Raw genomic sequence first — 24,061 nt, 5'->3', positions numbered from 1 at the left:
AGTGCCCAGATTGAAGCTGGTTTAAAGAGATATCAGAGAACACCACACACATGCTGTACACGCGTAAGCGTTTCCTTATACCCATGACACCTTGGAAATGTTTTACAAATAGACGATTCCATCAGGTTTGCGCAGTTCGTTTGCCGGTAGCATCACTAAAACAGCTGCTGGCTCTCCCTGTACAGTTATTCTTATAGTATAAATTAAATTCAGCTTTGTGCAAAGGTTATTGTGTTATGAAATATCACGAGTGCTTTAATAGAAGAGAATACCCCTTATTGTTTCGAAAAGCAGTGCTAGTGGAGAAGGTGCTCACCATTAGACGTAATAAAACCTCTTTATAGACACATATTATTGGACGGATTCATTGTGAGACAGACTGAATATGGCAACTCTTATGTCCGTGGAAAATAATAGCAAAATGAACAAGAGGGTTTTTATACAAAACACAAAATATCTGTAAACCTCTGCTGGAGTTCGGGTTGAATGAGATGCACTTGAGCCCGGCACTCATGTACATGATATGAATGAGTGTTTGAAAACACTGTCGTTGTCTTCTTGTGCCTCTCTACACAATTTCCTTTGAAAGTGCACGATTCATATATGAAGTGGATTATTTTCATTGTGCTTCTAAGAAATGGTGTAATTTAGAAATTGAACATTTTGTAGAGCTCTTAAAATACCATTATGCTCATTTATTTATGTATCCACATATATTTGAAAAGCGAACCTTTTATTTTTGTAGAGCGTGACCAAAAATAACCCTTTTATTTGCTTTTTTAGAACAAGTATTTCCTGTTTGTGTGATCAGAGTACATCGCAGTTTCCTGAGCTCATTTCTATTTTCAAGCCTTTAATCTGATAGATGATGACTTGCATGAATCAGAAATGACTGTACGATGGATCACTGACTTTTGGAATCTCTTCTGAACCTTCAAAGTCCAGCTCTTACCGTCCCCAAGCTTTCCAGATCTCACCCCTTCCGTTGGAAATGTCAACTTGGCAAGAGTTTGTTTGATCTCCGAGCTCCCTGGAGATCACAGCTTGATAGGCGATGACACTGGCACAAGGAAAGCTGAAGAGAAGGAAAGAAAGACAGAGAGAGAGTTTGAAAAGGCTTCAATTACATTGAACACAATATGTTAAAAAATAGAGACGGGGGATGGGTGATTCCCTCTTTATTTCGAGAAAAGTGTCACTCGCTGTAAAGGAGAGAGAGGGAGCAGGGACAGGGGACAACTGGAGGAAGAGAGGCAGGATCATGAGAAGGTGATACCGCCCTCCAGCAATGAGACAAATTACCTTCTTTTCTTTTTGGTCTCTTGTTTTGAGAGGTGGTCAAAGCTCATGTCTGTTTATAAATGTTTCCCTTGGGCCTCAGTAGCGGGTGTAGATGGATAGGAAAAGATATGTGTAACATTATCTTGATATCAATTATACAAATGATATCCGGTACAGTACATGTAACTCATTATTAAATGACTCCCTGAAATACTTTTTGAGACTCATAATATGTATTATAACTGAGTGTTGTCCACGGTGTTATTTTGCATTTTAAAATTACCTAAATCTATTCGGTTGAATATAAATTTATGTCTACTAAACTCACTCATATATGTTTACTAAGCAATTTTGCATTGTTGGAAAGCAGGTTTATTTTATTTGTTTATTTATTTAGTTCAATAGGGATAGTGTACATTAATAAATAATTTGGCCAGAAGGCTATTCATTGGTTGTCCCTTTGCTATTGGGACAAGAAGCTAAAAAGGGAAAAAACTGAGCAATAATAATAACAATCCAATTAAAGAGGGTTCATATTTTGTTATTTAAAATTGGAAAATATTTTCATTTTTAAAATTGATCAAATATGTAGTATACCCTAAATACATGGTTTTATTGCTAATTTTGCAATAGGTTGTGTTTGCATTGTATCTAAACATTACAGATAAAAATGTGTTAAAGAAACATAAAATAAATATACAAATATATAGCCCTAATAAAGAAAATAAAAAACAACACATACACAAACGTTTGTTAGACAATTATTTTATGAATTTATTATTTTATGTGTTTATGTAAAATTTTCGTTTTTGTTTTATTCTGTGATCTGAACTACTGTCAATATTTCTCCAAAATTTTTGCAGAAAATGAAAACTGAAGAAACGGGTAAAAAGACAGAAAAGATGCTCTGTATTTTTTCACACCTCAAATACCGCAAAGAAAACAAGTTCATATTCAATTTAAAGCAACACAATACATGTATTTAGGAAAACGTCAAAAAAAATGATAATCTTTCATAAATTTTATCAGTGATCAAACTAACCGAGAAAATAATTGTTTGTAGGTTTGTAATTCGCCCAAATCGTTATTTCAAGTCCACTTATTGTATATCACTATATTACCTGTATAGGACAATATCGCTGATTTGACAGCTGGAACCAATGCCGGCCAATTGCTCATGAATTATGTGTCGCATTATGACCTCGTAGTGGCCGTCCTGCAAAAACCACATAAGAGTAGAGGCTGTGGGAGCAGGTAACCGTGCTCTGTAGACAGGGAGGGTGGGGTGTCGCCATGGCATAGCCCTTGGATATTCTCACAGTGAGATGAATCATCCTCGCCTGGTTATCCTGCTTCATGCCCCGAGGCATCCACAATCGCCCCCCCATACACGATATCAGCCAGTCCACAGCGGATCCGTTTACCCCATGACAGCGGTTACAAAACAGGTCTCTGAAAAGAGAGGATATGCATTACAGTTTCTGTGTGTGTGCTTTCGCTCTTTTTAATTACCTTTTGTAAGATGCACTATATGGTTTCAGGCACCTGGGAGACCTTCATATAGAAAAACACCATGGCAGTCTTTGCCTCAAGGCTCTGGCAGCAAGGCAGTACATTAAGACAAACAGCGTGTACTGCACAGTGTCCTCCAGGGATGGAGAAGAGCCTTCTAGCGGCCTTTGCATGACGCCACTGGATACCGACTGCAGGGTTAATGCGGATGTATCCGTATAACAGAGATCCAAGTGTAACTTTAGATTGTGGATGTAATATCAGTCCAAATGTTACAGTTTGTGTCATTACATTTGCAGAGGGACGTCTTTTCAGTTATGCTAATCCTCTTCTATGATTGCCTTTGCACGCAATTCCTGTGGATTTTACTGAGAAGGTTTAACAAGGAAGTTTAGAAAAGAACAAAGGAAGACACTTTTGTTTAACCTGCCAGTATACTTTTATTTGTTATTATAAAATCACTTTCGTATGTCAAGCAGTATTTAAGTATACGCCTTTTATAATATCCCACGTTTCTTAAAGCATGTGCAGTGCTTAAAATAGCTCACTGGGGTAGTTGGAGACTTTTATTTTTTTTAACCAGAGATGGAGATAGTCCCACTATATATTTTTAAGAGTAGTCCCTTGAAATTCGTTCATTTCCAGCCCTAAATGTGTCTCCATTTTGTCTTATTCCTGCTTTAAATAGTACAAAAACTACACCTTAGAAAGACAATTGTCCGTAAATTTGCAGATGTACAGTAAACATATTTTCTTATATTCTTTGGCACAGATGGCTTTAAAACAGTAGCTTTAATAAAATAATAAAGTGAGCAGCTTTGTGCGTGACATGATGACTACTGTTTCGATAGGACTTGTCTGAACACTTGAAAGCCGATGATAAGATCACAGACTCATTGATACAGAATGAGTCAACAATTCTGAGAAAGGCATGAATAATCAGCAAACACACAACTTTAACGACGTTGAAATATTTGAAAAAGTTTGGCCCTCCTTTTTTGCTGCACGATAGGAAATAATAAGGAATATCTAGCATTAAGTAGTAACGGTTCCATCCAATTCTTTGTATTCCTCAATAAAATTAAAAATATATATATTTGTTATACACATTGAATCTTCTTTTCCACTTAATGCCAAAACAAAGATTTACAAATATTTGAAGTCAACTAAAAGCAACTTTTACAGAAAGAGTTTTATTTGATATTTTTGATATGTGATTGACTGTTTTCTTTACTTTTCTTTATTTTCGCCTGTACTTTGCTTCTTTCTACGTATACTATTTAGCTGCTATGATGCAATACTGTGGGGGAAAATTTAGAATTTTCAGCCTTGGTTTTAAAATAAATGTCTGTGCAGTCGATTACAATATGTACACAAGCGCTCCATATATTTATCAAAGCTGACAGGATGTTTGCGTTGAACAGGATGGCAGCATGTGCCACATTTGGGGGGGTGCAAAAACTTTTTTGCCAGTGGCTGTGAACATTTGAGATTGGGACCTTTATCACAACCTGCAGCAATAATAGTATAATTAGTTGTTGGTTTCTTCTCTTCATGTGGTCCTGGTCGATCTTTATCGCAGGCGCCATTTCGAGGACCTGTGGAAAATGGCCATGTGCAGTGAGCTGGGTCCGGTCAAGCTGTGTGGTCTGTGGTGGGAACTGGCACGCCGTGGCCCTCTGTATGTTTGTTTAGGATGTTGCTTGAGCTCCCGGTTGTGTCATACGCTTGTCACAACTCATTTGCAGCACACTAGGGACCTTACGGGCAAAGTCAGGCATGGATCCTGTACTCCACAGTCTGCCTGGGCCAAGAAGCCATCGGCCTACGCTTTCTTGTGGTCAAAGCTTTAAAGAAAAGAGAAAAAGACCCTTCGTTTCTAATAAGAATTCAATATTGATCCAGTGTTTGCTAGATAAATAATGTTGTGGAATAAAGTCATGTGATCAATTTATAATGGGAAAATTGGGCCATGTACTGGTGATGTATTTGTAAGTTTTGTTCGTTTTAATTAGCTTGCAAAACTATTGTCATAATTCTGCATTCGTCACAAAGAAACAGTATTAGGAGATTTACGCTTTTCACACCATTAGTTTGGGTCTCTATGGTAGAAAGGCATTGGCACACTATTAAACAGGTTTCAGGTCAAAGGTCCAGCAGGTCCCTCTGGTGACATCCTGATGCTCCGTCCAGGGCTTTACAGCGTATTTGTCTGTTAAGGTTTAATCAGCAATAATCACTTCACTACAGACCAGAGTGACCAAAGGCAGGCTGCGATAGTGTCCCAGCTCTAACGGAAACACAAGAGGGGACAGAGAGATAACAGCTCTGAATGCCCTCAATTCTGCCATTGGATGTGTGATCTGCACTCTCTCTTTTCTCAGAAGTCGGCACCCTGAAACACTGATAAACCTTCATCTAGTTTCCTGTTCTTTTGTAGACTGGACACACCACTGACCCAACGGTGAGGAGGGGAGATACTCCAACACCACAGTGTAGTGACTTATGGGGTGAGATCCTTAAAGGGAAACCTCACCCAAAAAATAAAATTCTGTCATCATTTACTCACTTTCGAGTTGTTTCAAATCTGTATAAATGTCTTTGTTCTGATGAACACAGACAAAGATATTTGTATGAACGGTTATAACCAGACAGATTTCGCCCCCAAAAAAATACTTTATAATTTTCGTTGTTCTGTTGAACGCAAAAGAAGACATTTTAAGTAGAGCAAACAGTTCTGGGGCACTTTTGACTACCATTGTATTTTTCAGATGGTAGTCAATGGGGGGCAAAATCGTTTTGGTTATAAGCATTCTTCCAAATATCTTTCTCTGTGTTCATCAGCACAAAGAAATTTATACAGATTTAACTACGAGTAAATGATGACCGAATGTTCATTTTTGGGTGAAGTATCCCTTTAAGGCTCGAATGTCTTAGTTGGTGCAAACCACCTCTCTACAACTTACCATGTAGAGAGCAGAATTCAATCACATGACCATTGTGCATTTTTCCGATCACAATTACTGCTCCAATGTTTAGATCATGTGATACTGACCTTTGAGATCCCAAAGACATGAATAACTAAATAAAGGTTCTTGTGCCATCATTATCATCTGTGATTAACAAGCTCCACTGCTGATCTTACCAAGGGCTAAACTTCCTCTCATTTATTACTTAAAGACCTGGTGTTTGTGAGATGCTGTTATCTGACTACTGAAGAAGATCTGAGACAAGGGCTAGCCCAGAAACCCTTATCTCTGATGGACCTATTACCCCCATATCCTGGCTAAAACAAACTACTGCGCTGCAGTAAAGTGTCAATGTATCACATTATAGACTATTTGGAAATTTCTTTTTTAGTTATTTGTTTAACAACTTTTTAAGTACTTTTTAAGCATTTTTCCGAGTGATACAGTTCTTTATTCATAATACACAAACAGGATGAATTTCATTGCAAGTTGTCCATAAATAAAATTGTTTTTAAATTGCATTGCATTTAATTTAGTAAGCTAATTATAAATAGTTTTACCAATGAATACACAATTATTCTGACCATACAGCATGGAAAATACATTACATGCATGGAAAATACCATGATAAGAGCAATTACCTTTCATAGATAGGTCTAAAAAATATATTGCCAGAAACATAATATAATAAATAACATAAAATTCCTGATTGATTTATATTTAAATATTCTATTGGTTTCCATTATAAATGTTATATTTGAGCCATCTGTTACTATGAAAAGCATTGAATAATTTTTTTATGTAGTATGTATTTGGGTCTTATTCTGGTTGAAGGTATTTGACATTACAGTTGGGACCAACAGAAACCCTCATATGCAGTGTTAACACTTAGTGAAATGTGTGTGTGTGTCTAAAATCGTTTCAAATGCTTGGCTCAACAACATTTAAAATGTACTATATATTACAAATGTAGAGCCTAAAAACACGTATAATATGTACAACCTGTAAAAACATGTTACTTTGTATAGGTGTTATGTAATATAAATGAAGTGTAATCTGTAATCGCTAACACTTCACAGTAATGTGATGCTACATTTGTAAACATTAGTTAATGCATTATAGCTGACAAAGAACAATACTTGTACAAAATGTATTATTGTTAGTTCGTGTTACTTTTTGCATTTACTAATACATTTTTAAATTGAAAAGTTATAACTGTTAAAATTGGTTAATGTGCAATGAACTTACATCAACAATTTTATTGGTATTAAAGGGATAGTTCACCCGAGAATAAATATTCTGTCATCATTTACTCACATTCAAGTAGTTCGAAACCTGTATACATTTCTTTGTTCTGCTAAACACAAAGGGAAGATTTTTGAAAAAGCTTTAGTATTTTTCAGTTCTGGGATATCATTGATTAGTAGGAAAAATTAAAATGGTAGCTTTCCTAAATTCTTCAATATGTCTTATTTTGTGTTCAACAGAACAAAAAACATACAAGAATTGTTTTCTAGTAGTGGATCGTGTCCCAGAAAATATTTCCTAAAAAAATCTTTGTGTTAATCAGAACAAAGAAATTTACACAGATTTGGAACAACTTGAGGGTGAGTAAATGAAGACCGAATTTTCTTTTTTGGGTGAATTGTCCCTTTTAAAAAAGATTAATAAATGAAAAAACGACATTGCTCATTTTTAGTTCGTGTTAGCTAATGCATTTACGAATACAATCTTACTGTTAAGTGCTACCTTTAATCTAATACTAATTTAAATATATTTAAAACATTCTAAAATTTGTTTTCAATTAGCACTTTCAAGATTCCTCTTCACTGTTCTGAGCTGTCACGTGTTCTCAACACATTCAAGACTTTCATTCCGCCCTCCCTCTTTCATTCTTCTACACTCCTTTAATCTTTCATTGTCCTGACAGGAGATTTCTCGAGGCAATATAGGGTGGTTCAATTTATGACTCTGCCACGTGAGAGGGCACACCGCCAAGCCATATGCCTGCCCCCACAAATGTACGCTCGGCCCTTTCTCTCTTTCCTCACAAGACAAATTGCAAGTGGATTATTGTTGGTGTGGCTCCTGGCTGACCTGGCATTGTTCCATGTCAGGAATTCCTGAGACGTGTGTGTCTAGAAGACCACCCTTTGCCCCTTTGGATAATAGTTTTGCTTTGTTCCCAGGGAGTTCTCCTTGCTCAGACTGTAGTCTTATCCTGATGGGCTGTACTGAGATCAGGGAAAACCCACAAGTGCCAAGCAGAAACTCCTATCAGAGGTGTAAACGTATGTGCACCGTGACTGTTGTTCTTTTGGTTTTAGTGCGGCTTTATGACAATATTTGACCTTTGTTTGCAAATGAAGACACAAAGCAAAGACGGATTCCTACTTTTCATCATTAACATTTTAGACATGCAGCTCTGAAAACATTCTCATGCAATACCTCTACAAGGTGTTAAAAAGTCTTGGATTATCACTTATGTAGTGTAAAGTAACGATACATAAAGCTTTGTGAGAGATATAACAAAAAAGTCATGGCTAAAAAGATTTGAAGATTTGAATCCATAGGCATGGTGTGTGAGCAAGTTGGACATGTGATCAGAATGGTCCAGTAGGTGTGAACGGGCACGTGATGTGAGTGTGAACCAACCGTTAGTCTCCCAGGAGTCTCTCGGGGTTATTAGCAGCTCAAAGACTTGTCTGCTAACAACCACTGCAGGACTAGTTCCACCTGTTTAAGCCAGAAAACACCCAGGACTGCTCTGAAAACTAAACTAACCGTCAGAGCTTGGGGCAGAATTTCTGCTTTCCTACTCTCAATGTCACGAGAAAGCTGTTTTTAAATGTGCACGAAATATGAGGAGTCTAAACAAATTGACCTGTTTACTTTTATATATCAGTTTTATAACAAGACTGAGTAATTGTATGAATTTATTTGATTGCAATTTTCCGTCAAGTTGCATTATGGAGAGTTTTTCATTGTTGTAATTGTTTGTGGTGAGAACATGCTGTTCACAGCTTGAATCTTCTTTCCTGTGCTGCTCGCCAGTCGTCTTTGTTAGTTTAATGTAAGGCCAGCCCAGGACTACACTAAACCAAGGTGTTAAAATCCCATAGCAACTATTTGCTTAAAATATTTGGCTATGAGATGTGTTAGCATGCATGTTCTTATCAGACCGAAAATAGTCAATTAGTTCTACTTAATTAACCCGGTAATTCTGATTAATATCTTCTAAATCTCATTAGGTGCTTTTCGGGCTGACTGCTGATGTTGGCAGTCTGATCCTGCAAATCATTTGCGAGGAACTCTCCATCGTAAACAAAGGATGATTTAATGAACGTGACCTCATGCTGGTGTCGGCTGTTAAAATGCTTAATTGGTGTAAAGGAAACGTGCAAAAGGTTTGATTCCCCTGGAACACACATACTTAGGGAATAATATATAGTTGAATGCAGTTTCTGTTTGTTGAAATATAAAATATTGACCTAAAGATTATTGAAAAAAGTAAAATTAGAATGTTGCCTCAAAATAAACTGAAATATATTATATAAATATATATATAATTATGATAAAAATATATAAAAATAAACAAAAACGAATATGAAAATTAATTAACCTTATACAGCCACATAAAAAAAAATATATATATATAAAATGTTCAAAACATACACCAAAATTTGCTAAAACTTTACTTAAATTAACATAAACTATCAAGCTCATTTAAAATATTAATAAACTTTAAAAACTAAGTTACTTTCGATTAAAGATTGGATGGAAATGTTGATATGTTCGAGTTCCAAAATGATTAATTGTGAAAACACACCTTTTTAAAATCAATGTGTATTTTTATTCATTATACAGTTTAGGTTTAAGACCAGAGGACACACTATTCCATAACAATCTCTAAATGATAGGTCACTTATTGGTAGTAGATTCACACTTTAAAAAATGACTTAAATTGATGAATAATTGTCGCAAAACATGTTTTCTCGCTGTCTCTCAACAATCCTCCAGGGTGCCAACTGATAAAACCTATTTCAACTGCCCCAGTTGGGTCACTTTACCGAGACTGTGCCGTGCATATTGTGTTGGAAACTCAAGTAGCATCTCTCACAATAGCAGGTCTATTTCATACATGCACTAAGTTTTCTGTTGTGCTCGTTTTGGGTTAAAACCCTGCAGGTCCCGATGCTATGTTTTGGTTATACAATACACAACATTGTTTTTGTTCTGCGAGAGAGACATTATGTGTAATATCATGGCTTGTTGAGGTCAACCTGTCACAACAGTAGAAAGTGTAAGAACCGTAATCACGCAGCTGATCGATATCTGACGCTGAAACAAGACATTTATTTACTCAGTGCATGCACTGGGTGAGCTCTTGTGTTGTAATCAGAGGTTCTCTCCTTCCCAAACATAGATTGTGATTTACTGTCGGCCGCTTCTATTTATTCCCATTTCTGCGTTTATTATCCGTCAATGGGTGAATAGACGGAGTGACAATGGCAGAGTGCAGGTCTGTCAGAAGTGAAAGGCATTACGAAGACAGGTGAGCTCATAACACAACTCTCCCTCCGATGCCGCCTCTACATTCTTTACAGTAGAAGTCACCCCTGGTGAATGATAACAAGACTGTCTGTGGATGGACAAAGGCTGTCGCTCATTGGGCAGGTGTTATTTTTTTAGCTGAACTGAGTATTTCTCTTTCATTTAGAAGAAATGTAAGTGTCAAACTTAATGCTCCATTCAAAACAACTACTTAAAAATGAAAAAATAAACATGTTGGGACAACATTGTTTGATGGAATGTATGGTAACAATAGTTGTTTTTATGATTAAAACTGAACATATCAACATAATGAAGTGAAGTATTGGGCCATTTTGTAGCTCAATACTCGATGTAGCTACAACAAAGTCTTGTTTGTGTCTATTTTTACACTATTCACTCATTTAGATGCTTTTATCCAAAGCAACTGATACCAATGAGATAGTATTAACGTTTTGTCAGTAGCCCAACAAAAAGTTTACAAACCCTAATATTTTTCCTCCTATGGAATGATCAGACGAATGTTCAAGATAATTCACTTTAAGACACTGAGAAGGTTTGGGAGTATAAATAAACACTATTCTCAAGTGCATCTCCCTTGTAGAACGCTCGTACACTTTTCTTGTGGACTTTTGACCCCAGACACATGCAGTCATTCACAGAGACAAGTTTTGTGTCCCCAGACAAGAGTTTCTCCAAAGCGGGCAGAGGCAATTACACTTGGAGACAAAGAGGCCTCCAGGGGAGATGAGAGACATGGAGCAGCGCTCAGGCTGAGCTTTAGCGGGACAGACTTATCAGCTTCTGGAAATTAAAATAATTCACTGATATATTATTTGACATTGACATAAACATAGAGTACTTAAATTGATAATCACATCAGGGAGCAGTTGCATACTTTTTTGTTTGTACCCCCTAAGTGCACTGAATATTTTCGATGAATAAATGTACCTATATGACTATTTTGTAATGTCAATTCTTCAACAAGGTGAGCACAAAGGTCTACTGATGACAATTCGTGGCCCAGTTTTGACATTTTTGCTTTCTGAGAATGTCCAGCATGAAGAAAAAAACATCACATGTTTTAAATAACGTGTCCCAGAATAATAATAATTTAATTTTGACAGAAATGTCAGTTACAACCTTTTCTTTCTCATGATTATGATCATATCCCTGGCCCACCCCTTTACACTGCGCTGTTTCTTCTTAACAAACTTACAGTTTCTGTGATCTTTTCAGATCATTTATGGGAGACTATTTATGTTAGATAGCAGCAACAACCCCCCCCCCCCCCTCCCGGTTGTGTGATGGGGGATAATTACTATTTTTTGGAGACTCTAGATTAGATTGTAATTGAAATTCGAAGTGCCTGAGTGAAAAGCCAGTAGAACAGGAAGGCAAACACAGGGTATAGATATTAAAGCCTCCAGCCACAGTCAATACAGTGCATGCAAGCCCATTACAGTGAAACACGGTACATACATTAGCCACCATCAGCATAACCTGGTGACTTTATATCCGTGCAAAATAAGTTGGCGTACCTTCATGCATTTACTTATTGATTTGTGTGTTAAGAAAATGTTTGTGCTTGTCACCCGTCTGCTGTGTGGGGTTACATTGGCCCCTGGCCATTTAGAGACCACCTATGTGCCGATTGAGGTTTTGTCTTTACCTGTACCTTGTCTTGTCTGGGACCTTGCAATGGGTCTCAGGTATTTAGCACGGTCCAATGGAAGTGAAAGGACTTGTCCTTTTGTCGGGCTTGTGTACTAGACAAGCACTGGAAGATGGAGTGGAGGGCTCTGCTGGTGGTCGGTGCATTGGACACAAATATTTGCTCCTATGTCCACACAAATTTGTCTCGATGTTGAGTCACTGAGGGCTCGGTAATTACCTGCACTTAAACACCACAGAACAATGAAAGGGAAAGGGGCAGTGATCAGAATGTTGAACTGCCGCGAAAAAAATAAACTTTTTCTGAATAAGTTAGCTTTATAATATCTAAGTGTTTCTTGTGGTACTTTGAAGGAGAAATCCTACAGTTTTTTTAGTACTTGAATTCAACCCTTATAGTTAGCTACAGCACAGACAGAACAAGGTTTATGTAGAAAATATTTAATTATGGGTGTGCAGCAGCTGACTCAGCCATTAGTCACTTTATTGACTATATCTTGAAAATGGAAAATGGAGAAGTGTATTTTTTTATTTTTTTTAGTGCACTTCTTGCCTGCAAGTCTCACTTTGATACCAAGTGATACATCTTGCCTTTAAGCAAGAATCAGAGCTGAAATTTGCTGGGTCAGTGTTTGATTGTATATACATTTGTGGCAAATCACGAAAGTAATTTTGTCTACAGCACTAATAACCTTAAGTTCCATTATAAGACTCATTTTCTTGCCTATCCAAGTTAATGTCAATTTAAGAAAAGCAACACTTTAAAGCAAAAAATTGTGCGTGCACAAATACATTGCCTACTATGTCTATGTATGTAAACAGATAAATGTAAACATCTGCTATCATGCACAACTTGATAAAGCTCATGTATGTTTCTATGAGTGTGTTAGGGTGGAGACACGAGGATCAACATTTGTGGAGACACAAATCAACATTTTCCTTATCTGATCTCCCTACAAAAGTTCAACAGAAAAGATTTGCATGCTTCCGACAGACTAAATATGACTAAATATCACTATGATATTTGTTCTGTTTCTTATGACGCAAGGTTTGTGTTACAACAGGCTTTCTTATATGTTCTCATGAACATATACATGTTAGAGCACAGACAGCTTCAGTTTATTATGGCTGATGAGAATAATTATTGTTAAATATATCATCAAATGTCCCATAAAAATACAAGTTTGTTCTAAATATAAATTTTGACCTGTTCATCCTGTCACACAGGTACGGCTTATGGTTATTAACGAAATAAGGCTTTGGAACCGAAAATTAACTTAGGTCTGTTAAAGTTGTATATTTTTATTAACAGGGTTATGTTTTAAAGCAAAAGTAAATATGTAAATGGAAACATAACATAGCCAGGAGCACATATCTCATTTCAACAAACAGAGGAACGACAAAGAGGAAATATTCTTTTCCAAATTATAAATTATTGTTAGTAAATATATTGCAGAGACAAAAGTAACAGCGTTACTGTTCAGCGGAAAGAATGATTGCGAGGTACAGATAATATTAAATAGATTTATATATTTAAAACAATCCATCAAACAGATTAAGGAATTAATTCGTTTGCATTTGTCTCCATGTAAATATCCGTTGTTTTAGAGAAATTATACATTTAAATGGGACACAATAAAATTATTTATCTGGTCTAGGCATTTTGTTAATAGCTACAACTGTGTGTCTCCAGGAAGATTGTGTCTTGTCTGCCAATCTGCAATCTGACTAATTGTGTTTAGAAAACAGTAAAGAAGAAAGAAACAAAACGTCCGTTTTTCCTTTTAAAGGCAAAGAGAAACATGACAAAACGCGTGTCCGTGGCTCATATAGAAGATACAACCGAAATTATAGGCAAGGCTGTGTAATGGTAACAAAAAATGCGACGTATATGGTACATAATGGTAAATCTACAAATTATTGTTGTTATCATTATTGATGATCATTATTGCTTTGGTGCTTTTTCATTATATATTTTTTGTTTAATGTCGAGAATCAATTGCGCCTGTAGCCTACAATTGGCGAAAATATATGTGCAAGTAGTTAACTCGGCTGTGCAGAGGAAAATGACACACTGTGTTTCAGGAAACTCTCTCCATTTCCACCTCACTGGAGACAATACCATTGAACCGGAATCTGAAGTGCGTAGCGGATAGAAATAACTGCACTATATAAACCAATAGCGTAAAAGTTGCCGCAGAACAGAGAAACAGCACACGCAAATATCACATTAAATAGTCCTGGATTATTTTGAAAAACAGACGGATCAAAAAATGATGCATTGCTGTTCAAAGTTCAAACATCTATGTTATTATTTATTCATTTGAAATAGGCCTGTTTAATTCCACGTCCTGAACGCATCAGGTGTAATATAGTATTTTGGTTTAAGCTTGCCCATATTGTCTCTTAACACGAGCCCAGGAGCATTAGGCCATTCATTTGCATTTTAATCAACTGAAAGAGGAGGTCTATTGACTCAGAGATCATTAACTAGCATGTACCTGTATTGTTTAACATTGAGATTATCATGTTGTTTCGATTGCTCCGAGATTTTACAGCTGGCTGTTCAAATGCTAATGAAGCAAGAGTTGGATCTGGGTAAATTAATAGACATATCAGACAGGTAGCAGGCCAATTTTAATACAAATAGAATTCCATATTTCGGTGAAACTCATACTGCACTCACTGTACCAACCTATTTTTGAAAGCTTGACTTAAAATAAAATGCAATTAAAACCCACTTGAAAATGTTTGGGTTATAGGATCCATTTTCCGTCTTTTAACATTTTATTGCATTTGAGTATTACATTTGCCTTTTTTTGCATTGCCTATTTACTAAATAAAATGGAATAACATAACTAACATTTTAGTACATGGATTAAAACGATACCCAATAAACGGCCGACTCTTTGAGGGTGCCCTAATACATTTTAAGAAGACTTGGCAAGTGGGGGGTTTGTGGCGCCCCCTTCAGCACTTTAATCATACACCCCTATTTAAAACTTAAAGTAATGATACACTGGACTGAGAGTAGGCTACCATCCAAACCACTAAAACATCGAAATGCTTTTTACCTTTTTTTATTACGTAGATGATGGGGGTCTACAAAATAAATAATTAAATAAATATATTGAACGCAATGAGAACGTAACAGCAGGTTTAATGAGCACATTTTGAATGGTTTGATTCTCTTTGCTAATGAATTTACAAATAAAGTGATAGATTATCAAACCAAGTTTCTACGATTTACTGGAGTAATTAGTAATGGCTAATTAAACAGAGATCAAAACGTTGATTTGCTATCCTTGACAACATGTAAATATTGTCAAAACAGCAGACTAACCACGTAATAGGCTACAAGTGTTTGCAACGTCACGGGGACACGCCCACAATACGCTCAAATGCCCTTATAACCAGACAGGTAGACAGTGAGGCAGGCGCATTAGAGACGCATCTTCTGTCTCGGACTGAATGAGAGCGAACAGTTCAGTTATCTAACTTTTGCAACATGGCCCTTGCTGATGCAATGTTGCCTCCGATAAATACATTTTCCAGCATCCAGACTTTGGACGAAAAGCAGGCTGAAATTGTTCGGGTAAGTTCACATTAGATTTTTACTTTTTGGTTGCATAAATATTATGAATGTGTACATAATGCTTTCTTGACAATGTTTAAAAATTCTGCGTTGATCTGCTAAAGAATGAAGCAGTCTAACTCTCAAAATGTCTGTTTTACAGCACTGGGAAACTGGGCAAACCTCAACAGTTGGGGACATGAGACCTCTGATCGAGGTGGAGTTCAGCATTGTGGAGTCGCCACCTTTGGCCAAGGACGAGGACGAGCTTTTCAAGTATTTGGATCTAGAGTTCATTCTGTCCAACTCCGTCACGGATAGTGACACTGCGACGCAGCAGCCGCCCGCCTATTCCTTACCGGAGTCACCGGAGAGTTGCAGTACAGTCTACGACAGCGACGGCTGTCACCCGACGCCAAACGCGTTCTGCGGCAACAACTTTACCGCACGCCCTGTTCACAGTCTGGTAGCAGAGCTGTTTACCCCAGACATGAACTATCACGGCGACTCATCGCATGACTATAATTTGAAAGCACCTTTAGACAGGCTGGAGTACACTGAACTGAGGGCTCTAAACTCTCGAAACCCGGCGCACTTACCGGTAACCAACTCGACTAGTATGGGATGCAAAATAAAAACTGAAAACCACGAGCAGTCCTGCATGATGGCAAACGACTACGTGGGAAATTATTATGGACATGAACCACAGCGCGTAATGCAGCACCAGACTTACGGGCATCACGGCATTCAACATGAGGTTGCACGGGACATGATAGACAGGAAAGACTGCATTTTGACAGAGATGAACTCTCGCCAGCACGTTAACGTTGCGCATCAACAGCAGTTCATGAATAGCGCGCAATATCCGCCACAGTACGGCCAGCATCAGCAGTTCCACGGACATTACAACATGTTCAGCGATCCCTTGCGATCAAATCACCCGGCCATGCAAGGTGTGATGTTGACGCCACCATCCTCGCCTCTTCTGGGGTTTTTGAATCCAGAAGACAGCAAGCCCAAACGAGGACGTCGGTCGTGGGCACGAAAAAGGACCGCGACGCACAGCTGCGATTTCCCCGGTTGTGGGAAAACTTACACGAAAAGTTCTCATTTGAAAGCGCACATGAGAACGCACACAGGTACGCAGTGAATACGTGTTTTATCATTGTTAGTCCTTTTCTTTTATTGACACTGGGATTAAAGTGACTGGTGAACACAATAATAAATGTTATTCATTCTGTTCCGTACACAGGTGAGAAACCATATCATTGCAGTTGGGAAGGTTGTGGCTGGAAGTTCGCCAGGTCGGACGAGTTAACCCGTCATTACAGAAAACACACGGGACACAGGCCGTTTCAGTGCCACCTGTGCGAGAGAGCCTTCTCCCGATCGGATCATCTGGCCCTGCACATGAAGAGGCACATGTAAAAAAGACTTTATTTTAAACAACGAGTGGACTTTATAATGCCAAGACAATTCCTGTTTGGGATAGCAGTTATGTTAATAGCAGAAAAATGTCATTTGTTTTTTAAATTATGACAGTATTTAATAGAAAGAGAAGTTCATTTAGAAGAAGAATTATGTAGTACTTTCCCAGATGTATAGAAATGGGGCAGGACCCACACATTGTATATATTTGTATTTTTAATTTTGTTTATACATTTATACATCAGGGAATACATTTTTGTCATGGATTTGCAGAATAAAAATTCTTTTTTGTAGGCCTACTTAAGCTTTTGTATGAGGCTCTCGTTTAAGATTGAATTTCTGATCACACGTCTGCTGTTAAAGAATAAAACAAAACAGTTTAACGATTTCAATCTTAAAAAGTATATGATAAGTAGGTGAAATAAATAGGTGCACTAAAAACACCATTTCAAACAGTTCAACTATACAGTTTTAATGAGCTATCACTAGTACAACATCTTTTACTTAAAACCCTCACAAACATTGTAAACATTAACTGTGTATGGCTATTAGCCCAGAACAAGTTTTTCTGCTCAGGAAAAATACAGTAATGTCGCCATCTGTTGTCTAAAGTCAGTACCTCTACAGTACAAGTCGACTGTCAAAACTGATCCGTTATGGTTAAGTCTCCCTCTGCTGGCAAGAAAACAAACTGGATCTAAACAATGGGATTAAATGGATACTTCATCCAAAAATGAATCTGTCATCATTTACTCACCTTCGAGTTGTTCCAAATCTGTATAAATGTCTTTGATCTGATGAACACAGAGACAGATATTTGGAAGAATGCTTATAACCATACAGATCTTGCCCCCCATTGACTCATAGGAAATATGATCATAATCCTTTTTTGTTCTGTTAAACACAAAATAAGACTTTTTGAAAAATGTAGGACAGTTCTGGAGAACTTTTGACGACCATTGTATTTTTTCCTACTATGAGAGTCAATGTGGGGCAAATTCTGTCTGGATATAAGCATTCTTCCAAATATCTTTCTATGTGTTCATCAGAACACAGAAATGTATACAGATTTGGAACAACTCGAATGTGAGTAAATGATGATATTTTCAGTTTTGGGTGAAGTATCCCTTTCATTTTCAGTTTTGTCCCTTTTGGCATTTAGTTATATCTGTATTCTCAATGTACCTCAGTGTGTGAAAGTGGCCTTCCTAAATCGACATTAAAGATCAAGATTATATTTTCACAGAACGTTCTTTACATTATGTACGGTTAATTTATGTGGATAAAACACAAAATGTGACCCTGGATCACAAAACCAGTCTTAAGTTGCACGGGAAAGTCAAAAATATGTTGTATGGGTCAAAATGATCGATTTTTCTTCTATGCCAAAAATCCTTAGGATATTAAGTAAAGATCATGTTCCAGGAAGATATCTTGTAAATTTTCTACCTTTTATATTTCAAAGCTTGATTTTTTTGAGTAGATGTCCTGCCACAGTGCCTCTGATTAACAACTTCAAAGGCCATTTCCTCAATATTTCGATTTTTTGGCACCCTCAGATTCCTGAGATTTAAACGGTTGTATCTCAGACAGATATTGTCATATTCTAACAAATCATACATCAAAAGAAAGTTTTAACAAAGTTTAAAAAAAAGTTTCAGCATAAGACTGGGTTTGTTGTCCAGGGTCACAAATGAATTTAGCTGGGTTTTGACAGGCAGGGTCACAGAATATAAAGCTATTTCCATTAGCCCTATACGAATCATTCTGCATTTAAACCACTTTTTGTTTGGTTTGGCAAAAAGCTACGTACCAAGGATGGGGTATATGCAAGCTTTACTTCCGCGTTTCACAGGAAGAACCTGTAGCAGACGGTTTGGGATACTTAAAGCAGGGAGAAATGGGAAACTGAGAAAATAGTTAAATTTAGCAGATGCTGTACACCGCAGTGGTGTATAGAAGTGGCTTTCTAACGTATTTTAATGTTATGGTATGAAAGTACTATACTTTACTGTACTATACTGAAAGTACTATACTATACTGTACTATACTGAACGTATAATGTCAAATACGGTAGAAGAGGACTTCAATAAACCACTGCAATGTGAGACAGGGGAATGCGCGTGCACTTAGCCGTCAGTATTAACTTCCACCACCAGAGGGCAGTATTCACTATGGTATGTCCATTACATGGTACAATGCCACCCAAGATTCAGCCGAAGTTTGTGTCATATGGTCAGAAATATAAAGAAGCAATATAAGCCTATAAATGTTTATAAAGTATGCTGAATCACATCGCACCTGTGAAGGCAGCTTCCGTACCCCTTGGACATCAAACGTGTTAACCTCAAGGTTCATTTAGATTTAAGACAAACATTTTTAGATGTATTTATTCCAGAAAATAAGCTTGGACTTGTCCAAATCATTTGATTTCCTCTGTCGTTTTCTAGTACCATTTAAATATAAATGACAAATTTACTGAATTTACATCATAATACAAACACCTGCTTTAAACCATATCTCGCAAACTCATATACTTAGTATCTCTAAACGTGATTTAAATTGAAATGGAGTATGGTGGGTCATGTTTTGCTATCCTACTTAAATAACACATCTTGTCATTTGGGTCCTGTTACGACACAGGTAGTTCAGTCCGGCGAGTCCAGTCCACTGCTGTGCTGCGCAACGGCGCTTTTTAGATGGAGAGTAGATATCCTCATATCGTCTTTGAGCATCCTTTAAAGAATAAGAAGGTAACAATATGTATCTCTCTCGCTAATTGTCCTCACATCTTCCATTATATTCATTATACACTACATGGTTACGATCTGTTGCTATGCATCCCGCGTGACGGCATTGTTTCACCGCATCTGTCACATTCTATGGGTTTAAAAGCCAAATGTGGCTTATTTAGAAGAAAAAGGGCACTTGCTGTTTCGCACAACACAGCGTCAGACTAATCGTTTAAACGCACGTCTACTGCCTGTCTGAAGTATACTGACGTATGTCTTACTGAGACATCAGTAAATCATGTCGCCACGTGCTCTAGATGCTCGCGCCGGTGAACCTGTAGTTCATTCATCCACATCATTTACTGGTCCGGATGTGATATAATTATCAATCACATCAACACATATTCACGTGTTTATTGTCATTTTATTTTAATCTAGCGTTGGTCAAGTAGCAAATTTTTATTTGTATTACGGTTATCTATCCGATTGTTGTAACATTCTATGAAACGCATCATCAACGTAATTTGTGGAAGTTACAAAAGCTTGGCATTACGTAAATGGATCAGTACCTCATATATGCAACATCCCTTCCTGACTGTGAGTGGGAGGGACTCTTGTGGAGTGGGCGGAGTCACATCTGAACAGCGTGTTTTGTTGAATGCAAGTTTAACAAAGAAATGTCTATCAACGTCATGAATAAGTAGTATTTACAAATTTCCAGACGCCGGTAATGATTAAGGACACATCATTATAATTCACACAGAAAGTGCAGCCTGGCATCAACGAGCAATGGTAAGCGCACTGAATATTACGGATAAAACTCCGAATAATCCTTCCGCATTTTCATAACATCATCAAAAGTTACGTAGTTTTACTGGATTTATTTGATATACATCGCACAATACTATTATTAATTATTGGAGGCAGCTCCTGTTTTAGTTTAATTACGTAAATGTTTCATAAAAAGCGGGGTTTGTTTTGAGATGTGCAACACACACGTGGAACTTGCATCAGTTGGTGATGATGGACGTGGACGTGCCACGTAAAGTGAAATAACGAAGAGCCGTGGCGTAAATGTAGAATTTCTTCTCTGCTTTTTATAATCTAAAATAAATGTGTTCACTACAAATAACCTTTCAAAATAGAAAGGTAACGGTAAATAAAAACATTCAGCCAAGTATGGTTATTTTAATATATGGTGTCACTAAGTATCAGTCGAGTTAAAGTCTATTAGTTTTTTTATGAATCATGAATCAATATTCTTTGTATTCCATTAACTTCTAATGACTTTTAGCTACAGTAGCACCACAGCATCCTATTTCCTGGAACTTAGACACTCAAATGTCATCATTTCAGTGATAAATATGTAAACAGTGAAATGTAGTATGCTTAAATGATATGTTTAGTGTACTTTCCTGAAAACCTGAATAATTGTGGGCAAGCAGTCATAGTAACAACAATTTTAAATGGGTCTACTTGTGAAATGTTTCTTTCTTCATTCAAGGCGACTAAGCATGTCATATCATCTCTTGTAGTAAATTATGGTTTAATATAAGTTTATGAAGTAGCTAAAGTATTTAACCTTCTGAATCGGTTTCATTACTTAACTAAGCCTACTTATGTTCTGTCGTACTGTTGAAGTTGATTTTGGTATTTAGTTGATCTTTTATTATATGATTTTACTTCTTTGGCTACATCAAAATCTGAATGTAGGATGCTGCCTATAGTGGTGGCAGGTGGTGAATCCTCCAAATACCTTCAAAAGAGTGAGGTGATAACACTTTCATTTCCCTGAGAAACGAGAGTAGAACGAGGCTATTTGTAAACAAAAGTATTACCCGACTTTGACAATCTCAACACGGTCCAAACAGGAAATGAGGTCCACCTGAGATTATTACAGCACATTGTAATATACAGTGTGTCAGTGCTTCATGCTTAAACATTGATGATGGGCACACTTAAGATAATTTATACCACTGAGAAGATACGAGGCTGAAGAATAAATAGACCGCAAAGCCACGTCTGGCGCCAATCTGTTGGTTGTGTAAAACAGCAGATGTCAAATCATGCGTTAAACGCATTGAACCTGTGTTCTTTACTTGGTAGGGTTTGGCTTCACCACATGAAAAAGTAGACATCCTGTCACATCTTGTCACAAACAGGAAAAGTGACAGCGTTAATAGTTTTGTATTTGTTTTCATTGCATATGTATCATCAGATGCATATTTATTGTGTATCTTTTTGTAATCTTTTAGACAAACTGACAACTTTTATACACATTTTGATGCACTGTGTATCATAATGATAATTCACAAGTTCTGTTGCCCTGTCTTTTGTTATTTTTTACTTATTAACTTTGGTTAAAACGCATAGCTCGTCGCTGTCCTTTTTTACACAGCCGTCCAATCACAGAGGAGAAGAGGCGGGACAAACACATGATCAACCATCATAAACAAGCATTTTTACATTCAGTAATATTCTTCAAACTAATATACTAGTAACAAGTAGGATAACTGTTGCGGATATTTCAAATCATAGCAACCAACTCATCTCCGGAAGAGCGCAGTGCATCCTAAGGCCCGATTCACATTTCGCGTCTTTTTTTGCGGCAGGCGTACGAAAATAGGGGGCGACGTTATCGCAACGTGCTATATTTTTCAGGCTCGTTGGTGCCGCATCGAGATTAAAAAAATTAAACTTTTCAGAAAAACATAAGTGCACAGCAGGTCATGTGACAAGAACCAACCAGCCAATATAGTCAAGCTCAATGAAAATGGAGACACAGAAGAGCCCAGCGTAACTAAATCTAGTAGCAGAGTTATTGCAAGGTATTTTTAGTGCATATAATCCATATATCCTTTATTTATACCTCATCGGCTCAATGGCTGTCATTGCCCATGGTTGCTTAGCGATGACAGAAACCAGGAGAGCGCAAAAAAGGAGAACGCAGTGCAAATCGCGTTTTCCGTGCGGTTTCGGAGGTGAAATGTGAATTGAGCCAAAGCGTTCTCAAGCACCACCTGCTGGTCGTTTTCAGAAGACCACCAGGTATTATTTCACCAAAAACGGTTGGGAGGAAACCGTTTAAATGATTAATTTATTGGTAAGCATATAGTCTCTTATGCATTTATGCAATATAATGTAGCCAAACCATAGAATGAAGTCCGGAGGATACCATCTTTCCGAGATACGTAATTTGAGTATCTGTAATTCATATGCGGAGATTATGATAATTGTGAATGAGAGTGCATGCGCGCCCTTTTTACGAATGATAGGAATTAATAAACATACATACAATTTACTATGAAATCTGACGTTTACGAAGTATTTGTGAATCCGGAGGAATGTTTTCGTATAGGTCTGTTTTACACGCAAATTACTTGGGATTTACTCATATATTTACAAATGTTTCATGAATGAGGCCAAAAGTCTTTTCTCAAAGCCGTTTATAGAGAAAAACAATGTTTATGCATTAGTCTGGTAAGGCAGTTTTTATTTTCATAATTAGTGCTCCCATGCATAGTCACATTCATCAGACCGAAAATCAAAACATTGAATTTCCTGGCCAGACAGAATGTCCACCATTTGTCCACCGTGTAAAGTTAATGGGATTAAATGATTATGAGAGCAGTATTTCCCCACTGGTTGAGTGGATATGGGGAATGTTATTGTCATTTTTTTGTAGGATGTGGTGTCATGCTTCAACATGATTGTTTGGAGTCAGTCCATGTTTTTCAGAAATTTACTGGACCAGAAGCCTATAAAGCCTAATTAACTTTATTGTGTCCAGTTTTTTATTTTTACCATCTTGAACAAACATGTGAAAGAAATGAAAATGAAACAACAGCTTGAAAACACAATCCAGCATGCCAACATTTATTTTTACGATTTTTTTCTCCAAACCATGTGGTTGTCTGTGTACTTGAGATTGATGGATTGGACTCTGAGTTGAACATTTGCCAAAGCATTGCACAAAGTTTGTTATCTATGTTAATGTAGCCTAGATAGAGACTAGAGTTACTTCTTTCCTATAAATTCACTGCAGATGATACCTCAGTGTTAGTAAGGCAAAAAAATGAATAATAAAAATAGCCTTTATTCTTAGGCGACTCTGATGCCCTGAGTCCGCATTTAAATAGGGCTGTCACACAATTTATCTAATTTTGCCATCTAATCGTTTGCAAAATTAAAGCTTTTGTTTACATAACATATGTTTGTGTACTTTATATAATAATTATTTATATATAAATACATACACAAACATGTATATATTTATACATGTTTATACATTTTATATTTATATATAGTTTATATTGTATATAAACATAAAAATTGAATAT

General features: G+C 37.0%; 2 protein-coding genes across 7 annotated transcripts in view; both read left to right on the top strand.

Moving 5' to 3' along the window:
* slc6a9 (solute carrier family 6 member 9) overlaps nt 1–24,061 on the top strand; it is a 95,984-nt gene that overhangs the window by 31,227 nt on the left and 40,696 nt on the right. Inside the window, exon 1 of one of the 6 annotated variants that reach the window (XM_056742670.1) lies at nt 20,282–20,513. The exons of 4 other annotated variants lie outside the window; for them this stretch is intronic. In XM_056742670.1, the coding sequence (XP_056598648.1) occupies nt 20,511–20,513 (3 nt within the window). In that variant the 5' untranslated portion in view covers nt 20,282–20,510. Of the gene's footprint in view, nt 1–20,281; nt 20,514–24,061 lie in introns of those variants that run through there. One more of the 6 variants, XM_056742663.1, reaches the window with a different exon arrangement.
* On the top strand, nt 15,432–17,288 carry klf17 (Kruppel like factor 17). Its single transcript, XM_056742681.1, has 3 exons — nt 15,432–15,582; nt 15,725–16,700; nt 16,814–17,288. The coding sequence occupies exons 1-3, from the start codon at nt 15,496–15,498 to the stop codon at nt 16,987–16,989; spliced, it is 1,239 nt and encodes a 412-aa protein (XP_056598659.1). The 5' UTR covers nt 15,432–15,495; the 3' UTR covers nt 16,990–17,288.

The sequence above is a fragment of the Triplophysa dalaica genome, chromosome 3, assembly GCF_015846415.1.
Source record: "Triplophysa dalaica isolate WHDGS20190420 chromosome 3, ASM1584641v1, whole genome shotgun sequence".
Lineage (NCBI taxonomy): Eukaryota > Metazoa > Chordata > Actinopteri > Cypriniformes > Nemacheilidae > Triplophysa > Triplophysa dalaica.
The sequence above is the reverse complement of the archived record's forward strand: the minus strand, read 5'-3'. Positions and strand labels throughout refer to the sequence as shown.

What these genes read in the sequence shown, in the direction of transcription:
- klf17 (XM_056742681.1), top strand. Translation starts at nt 15,496, where the DNA reads ATGGCCCTTGCTGATGCAATGTTGCCTCCGATAAATACATTTTCCAGC. An exon ending in AGCAGGCTGAAATTGTTCGG is followed by an intron (nt 15,583 to 15,724) that starts GTAAGTTCACAT and finishes TCTGTTTTACAG; the next exon opens with CACTGGGAAACTGGGCAAAC. An exon ending in GCACATGAGAACGCACACAG is followed by an intron (nt 16,701 to 16,813) that starts GTACGCAGTGAA and finishes TTCCGTACACAG; the next exon opens with GTGAGAAACCATATCATTGC.